The sequence below is a fragment of the Eucalyptus grandis genome, chromosome 5 (assembly GCF_016545825.1).
Source record: "Eucalyptus grandis isolate ANBG69807.140 chromosome 5, ASM1654582v1, whole genome shotgun sequence".
Classification (NCBI taxonomy): domain Eukaryota; kingdom Viridiplantae; phylum Streptophyta; class Magnoliopsida; order Myrtales; family Myrtaceae; genus Eucalyptus; species Eucalyptus grandis.
Window position 1 is genome coordinate 14,740,130 of NC_052616.1, and position 7,549 is coordinate 14,747,678.

The window sequence follows — 7,549 nt, forward strand, 5'->3', positions numbered from 1 at the left end:
ATCATACTATTTGTGTTTGTCTTGCCATAGATATTTTGCAATTTCAATATATTTCCTAAGTATCCCTTTTTTTTTCTAAAGTAATGTTAAAAATCATAAGCAAATAGGCATTAATTTTTCAAAAGAGAAAAAAATGGTCACACATCCACTAGGGGCAAATGAGGTCTCGTTTTTATGCATGTCGTGAATAATCGTTCATGTTCTGCCAAAATTGCGTAGTCGATGCTCTTCAATAGCTTCTCATGTTTTTCAAAGTAAAGACCAAACTTGAGAGGCCAGCCAACGGTCGCACTTTCACGTTGGCGTGCAAGAGTCATTCTCCATTCCTCACCCTTGAATCACCAAAAAAATAGATCTTAATCATCGATTAAAAATATTTTCAAATTTTATATAAAAAATATGATCAATTATCTTCTCATTTCCCATATATTTATTCCACCGTCTAAAACACTTCTCCAAAGTCATTTCAAACTTAGCTTCCCTAGTCTAAAATACTTTTCCAACGTCATTTCAGACTTGGCTTCCCCGGCATTCTATATATATACCTCCTATACTAGAGAAACCATAAACCGAAAAAAAAAGATCCGAATCTCTCGATCATGGACGCAAGAGCATCTATTTACCTCCTCCTGCCTTTCCTAGTCCTCCTCGCAAGTAAGCGCATTGTCATCATGATCTATCTATTTTCAACTATTACAAATTTCTACATTAATATTACCTTCTTCCGAAACTAGAAAATAAGATCCTAAGTTTAATTTTTTGTTTTTCGGGATTCGGAAGTTAAAGCCGTGTGTTCAAATTTCCATCTTTGTTATGGAGATTCCCGTGCTGATAAACCCCAGGAGGAAAAATAATTAATCCGCGTACATCAATTTTATGGCTTGCATGCATGCTTGCAGGAGGAGCTGGCGCAGCCACACTCAGCTTCACCAGCAAGTGCCCCTACACAGTCTGGCCCGGGACGCTCACCGGCGGGGGTGGCGGGCAGCTATCCTCAACCGGGTTCGAGCTCGCCACGGGTGCAACCTTCTCAATCAATGATGTCCCGGACACGTGGACAGCCGGCCGGGTGTGGGGCCGAACGGGCTGCGCCACTGATGCCTCCGGCAAATTCGTATGCACCACCGCCGACTGTGGGTCTGGCCAGGTGAGCTGCAATGGTGCAGGGGCGATCCCGCCGGCCACCTTGGCGGAGTTCACTCTCAAGGCACCGGGCTCTGGCGAGAACAGCATCTACGACGTCAGCCTCGTGGACGGCTTCAACCTACCCCTCTCTATAACTCCACAGGGCAGCGGCAGTGGGTGCACCACGACCAGCTGCGCAGCCAACGTCAACTCCGTGTGCCCGTCAGAGCTGGCGGTGAAGGGGTCGGACGGGAGCATCGTGGCGTGCAAGAGCGCGTGCCTGGCGTTAAACCAGCCGCAGTACTGCTGCACAGGGGCGTACAACACGCCGGCAACATGCCCGCCGACGAACTACTCGCAGATTTTCAAGGACCAGTGCCCTCAAGCTTACAGCTACGCTTACGACGACACGAGCAGCACTTTTAATTGCACGGGTGGGGCTAGTTACCTCATCACATTCTGTCCGTGATATATTCTCTCTTCTTCTGAGCTTGGATGGACCATTTTCCTCTCCGAGGCGAAAATAAGAGGTCCATGGGTTGTCTCGGTTGGCCTCAAGCTATTTGTACCCTCGTCACTGGATTGAGGGATCATGCCGGTAGTTTCATTTTCCACTAGGAAAATTAAATGTAATCTGCCGAGAGAATAATGGATTATACAAAATAAACAATGTATTCGATAGAATATTTAAATATGAAATCACATTTTCATTTAAGAGCTTAAACTTTTAGAACAGTTAATAGTGATCTCATTAAATCTCACATGGAATCAGAGCCGGATCTCTTAAATTCAATTGTTTTTTTAGGTCTCATTTGCCTTCTCATTTAAATATGTCATCCGCATAATATTATGGCAAAAAAATACCAAACTAAGCATGAGGGGAGATGATAGAATATTTAAATATTATTCAATGTATTTATTTAATAGTTTAAGGTTTTAGAACAATTGGCAACGATTCCACCTCTATAATGTTATAATAATTATTGTAAGAGGACGAAGCATATTCTTTGACTTAACTTTAATGCTTAATCATCGATTCAAATTGATTAGTAAGTGATTGATACGAGGACGAAGCATGCATTGAAAGTGAATCCAATTGTGTCTTGGGAATCACCATCATTCTTTGACTCCACTTTCATGTCTGCTTGTCAATTCGAAATGATTCGGGTGGGTCCATAGAGGAAAGAGATTCGAAAAATCATACTAAAGTTTAACCAAATTTCGGGATTTCCTTTTCCCTTTTTTCCCTTTGCTCCTAAGATAATCTTCTTCCCTAAGAGACAACTTTAGTTCTCATACCTAATATTTACTGAAGTACCACGATAGCTGTCAACATATAATTTTTTCTGTGTTTATCAAGAATACCATATAAATTTGAAGAACCCAACAAAAAGATTTAGTTGCCCATAATTGATTCGGCTGGAACCAGAAAAAGGGCATACCATATATAATTCAACTCAAGCACTCTATATATATTCCATCATCTAAGATACATTCGCAAGTCTTTTCAACTTAGCTTCCCCAGCGTCCTTCATATATCACCTCGAATATAAGAGACAACGACGAGCTAGACAAATCTCAAGCTTTTTATCATGGACGCAAGATAATCTTATATTAGCAAAGCATGTATAGAACACCGAGATAAAAGATTACCCAAAGTATGAAGCATGTACACTAACGACGGTGACATGATATTGTCCTTTTTTTTTTGTCTGTAGTAGAGCACGTATGTCTAGAAGAGCCAGAGGAGATTGTAATGCCATAGTTTTTATGGATTGCAATTTCTGAGGATAGAAATTTGGGGCTTCTTATTAGCCACTCCATGGTCGACCAAAGGCAAAATGTCAAAGTCCTTTGAGCTGACTATTTTTCATTGGATGACCTATCATTTTCACATAAGTAGAGCGTCATCACCATTCTGCCAAAATTTAGTTTTTTTTTTTATTTTTTTCACAACTTCTAAGACCTAGTCTGGGAAAGCAATTCTTTATGAACTCATCAATTTCAATATTAATGACCTTATGTCAATCAAATCAAAGGGAAAATTTTAATTTGTTTGCAATTTGACTCGAGATATCATCTAATACGTGTCAATGAAAATTTTAGATATTTTGAGCATAAATAATAAGCGCATTCTATTGGTCTAGCCACTAGACTCCCTGATGGATTCTTATAAGCGAATTTAAAATTAACATGAAATATACTAACAAAAGTCACAATTAAGATGAAACATTCTATGTATGCATATATGTCTTACCGTAGATGTTGTGCAATTTTAATATGCCTAAGCCAACCTGTATTTTTTAATTAATGTTAAGAGTTATAAGGGAATAGTCACTTTTTTTTTTCAAAAGGGGGAAAAATCACTCATCAACAAGTTACAAATTAGGTCGCAATTCGACCAACAAAAAAAAAAATTGATCACATTGATACGCATGTTGTAATTGATGGTTCATGTTTAGTCATAATTGTACAATCGGTCCTCATAAAAGACATCTTATATATCACACACACACACACACACACACACACACACACACACACACACACATATATATATATATATATATATTTACATAAGGACCAAACTTGAGAGACCCGTGAGAAGACTTTCTTTATCTTTTAGATTGATGAATGAGAAGTTTACAGCCGTATACATAGTCTTCGAATCACAAAATTAAAGGATAATAGTTATTGATTGAAAATATTTTTAGATTTATATTTCATCTCCAAATTTATAATGACAAATATATGTGATTATGACAAATTATGAGTGGGCATAAATCTCTTAAGAACTATATAAGTTCCAACAAATGGTGAGCACATCACGGCGGAAACATGGCGCCTATGGCATTGCTATCTCCTTTGACTCTTCTTTGATCTAAGTGCTCTAATAACGAACACAAAAATAAAAATAATAAGACAAATAAAGGACAATATCACATCATTGTCATTAGCGTATATGCTTTATACTTGGGTCATTTTGATCTCGGTGTTTCATACCTACATTGTTGGCCTCGACCTTAGTAGCATAACTTCTTCCGGTTTTTAATCTAATCTCGTAGGAAGAGAAATCAATTAAGGTGGGGAAGACGAAAAATGTGAGGATAAAATTCCAAAAGCTAGTTTTTTTTTTTTTTTTTTTTTTTTGTTTCAATCACAGCTTCTATTGCCTAAGAAAGTACTTATGAATTCTTGAGTTTTAGTGTCAATGATCTACCTCCAATCAGATCAAAGAGGCAAATGTATAATGTGCAGGACTCGAGATATACAAACAACCAAAAAATCTAAATATCTTGGGTAAAAATAACAGACACCTTCTATTGGTCTGGCCACTTGAGTCCTAAATAGATTAACAATCCCGTAACTTCTTATGAATGAATCAACAATTAACATGGGAAACCTTACTGATAAAGTGATGATTAAGATCAATCATACTATTTGTGTATGTCTTGCCATAGATGTTTTACAATTTCAACATATTGCTTAATTATCCCGGCTTTTGTTTTTTTATACCTAAAGTAATGTTAAAATTTACAAGCATTAGTTTTCAAAAGGGAAAAAAAGGGTCACACATCAAGGGACAAATTAGGTCGTAGTCTCATACATGCCGTGATTAATGGTTGTGCAATTGCGTAGTCGGCCTTCTTAAATAACGTCTCATATCTTTTCCATAAAAAGTCCAAATTTGAGAGGCCACCAAAAAATCTTTTGCCCGTCTTTCACGTGGACGAACTAGTCATTCTCCATTCCTAGGAGTATTCCTACCTCTTGAATCACAAAAACAAAAGATGGTAATCATCCACTGAAAACATTTTCACATTTCCATGGGAACTATAGAAGTTTGGACAGAAGGTGAACACGACAAAGTAGATTAAAATGACAAGTGGTACTAGAGAGATAACTGCTACTGAGGTCTAGGCCGACGACACGACCGCGGAATTTGTCACCTCCATACCATCCCAGGACCAGGAGCACTAATCTTCATTTCCACCGGGCGACCAGCATGATAGGAGTTTAGGGTAAACGCAAGGAAATATGCTCGGTTTGATTCCGAGAGAATCCTCTTAAATCATTTCAAGGCCAAGCTCTCATCAGCGCGTGGATTAGCGAAGCATGTATGAAACGCCGAGATAAAAAAAATAAAAATGATCCAAGTATAAAGCATGTACTTTAAGGACGGTGACATAATATTGTCCTGTTGTTTCTAAATAAAATTCTTGTGTTTGTTTTTAGAGCACGTATGTCGTAGAAGAGCCAGAGGAGCTTGTAAAGCCATAGCTTTAATGGATAGCAATTTTTGTGGATAGGAAAGCATGTATGCTTTTACCTTGTTTTTTTTTTTTAATTACATAAATGATAAGACTCAATTGCACTTTGTGACATGTTTTAAGACGTCTAATGCATTTATCCCTAAAGTTCTAAAACATGTCACGAAAAGTGCAATTGAATCTTAAAACTTTTTAAAAATATAATCAAGTTCTAAAACTTATCAAGAAAGAATTCCAATTTTAAAACTTTTAAAAAGTGTAATGAAGTCTTAAAACTTATAATGAAAATGCATTCGAGTCCTAAAAATTTCAAAAAGTATAATCAATAGAAGAATTTGATTTGATTAACTTGATAAGTTTTAGGACTTGATTATATATTTGAAAATTTTTAAGACTTGATTACTCTTTAGTGACAAGTTTTAGGACTTAATTGTACTTTTTCAAAGTTTTAGAACTCATTTACACTTTCGTAAGAAGTTTTAGGATTTTCGATACATTTATCTTGTAATTTTATGTGAAATGACATGCTAGGGTTGACTAAAGGCAAGATGACTGTGTATTGAGCTCAGGACTTTTCTTTAAATGACTTATCATCTTCACGTAATTAGGTTCATCACCGTTTATGGCCTAGTCTAAGAAGTAATCGTCTATGAACTCTTCAATTCCAATTCCAACTCTCACAACCAAAAAAAAAAAAAAAAAAAAAAAAAACTACTTCCAATCAGATCAAAGAAGCAAATTCAATTTTGATGTGAAATCTAACTCTAGTTATCGCCTCATACAAACAAGCAACAAAGTTAGATATTTTGGGTGCAAATATTAGGCTAATTCTATTGGTCTAGCCTCTTGACTTCCTAATGGATCACTGTTTCCATAGGTTCTTATAACTAAATGTACAATGAACATGCAAATTGAGATACTGACAAAGTGATAATTATATAAGGAACATACTATGTATGTATGTTTTACTATAGATGTTGCGCAATTTCAGCATATTGCTTAAGCCTCATGCTTTTATTTATTTATTTAAGTAATATTAAGATTTACAAGGATATAGGAATTTTTTTCAAAAAGGAAAGAAACAGGCATATATTGACAAGGTATAAATTTGGTCGCATTCTCATTCATTCCGCGATTGACAATTCATATGCAGTCATAATTTCATTCTTGGTCCTTGTAAACAACGTCTCTTATTTTTTTCCACATGAGAACCAAACTTGAGAGACCCACAAGAAGAATTTTGCCCATCTTATAAATTGATGGCTAAGAAGTAAATAGGTATCCATCATTCTTTTATTCCTTTCTAAACATTCGTTGCCCATTATCACATCAAAAGTTATTATCAATGTGAGAAAATTACATTCTCATTCTTCAGTCACATTGTATAATGACACTAGCATTGTAACACATTCAATTGCAGGTTACTTGGAATAGCATCTATCATTGATTAATCCGGGGATGCCGAATTACAACTTAACTGAAAATCCAAACATAAAATAAAATAAAGTTCCAGCGGGGGATGGGAGACCCAGTTACTTGGTAAAGAGTCGGTATTGTGAGACTTAGCAAGCCAGTCTGCCGCGCGATTGGATTCCCGAGCTTCATACCGCAATGTAACATTTGGCATTTGGGCCAACAATTCTCTGCAATCCAGGACAGTTGGACGAGAGGCCCATGCCACTTCTGTTTGGCCCAAGATGGCTTCCACGGCGTAAGTGCAATAGCTGGAGATACACACGGGGGAAGAGAAGATGAGATGAGTTCGTGGGGCAGATGGGAGACTTGTCAGAGCTGTTCATTGTCTTCTCAACCAAAGTAAAGCTTGTTGGACAGCTAGGGTTTCTCCCTCTTGAGCCGATTGAGCTCGAAATTTCTGCGCAAAACCTCCGATACACACACCCGCTTCTCCTCTGCATATACCAGCAATGAATCCCTCTAATTTCTCAGCCAGCCAAGAGCAATCGACGTTGATCTTCAAGGAGCCCGTAGCTGGAGGCTGCCAGGTGCGCAGATCTGATCTCTTTATTTTTGTCCGTGGGTTCCATTTCTCGTAGAGCTGGTGAGAGAGTAGGGCTTCATTAACGATCTGTTCTTGTGTTTTTCGCTTCCCGTTGAAGATCAATGCGTTGCGGGCTTTCCAGATTAGCCAAAGG

The 7,549-nt window shown here is 37.4% G+C and overlaps 1 protein-coding gene across 1 annotated transcript; it reads left to right on the forward strand.

The window, feature by feature from the left end:
- Nucleotides 1-583: 583 nt before the first annotated feature.
- LOC120293406 (thaumatin-like protein 1) lies at nucleotides 584-1,840 on the forward strand. The gene is made up of 2 exons (XM_039312599.1): nucleotides 584-654; nucleotides 900-1,840. The coding sequence occupies exons 1-2, from the start codon at nucleotides 600-602 to the stop codon at nucleotides 1,592-1,594; spliced, it is 750 nt and encodes a 249-aa protein (XP_039168533.1). The 5' UTR covers nucleotides 584-599; the 3' UTR covers nucleotides 1,595-1,840.
- Nucleotides 1,841-7,549: the final 5,709 nt, after the last annotated feature.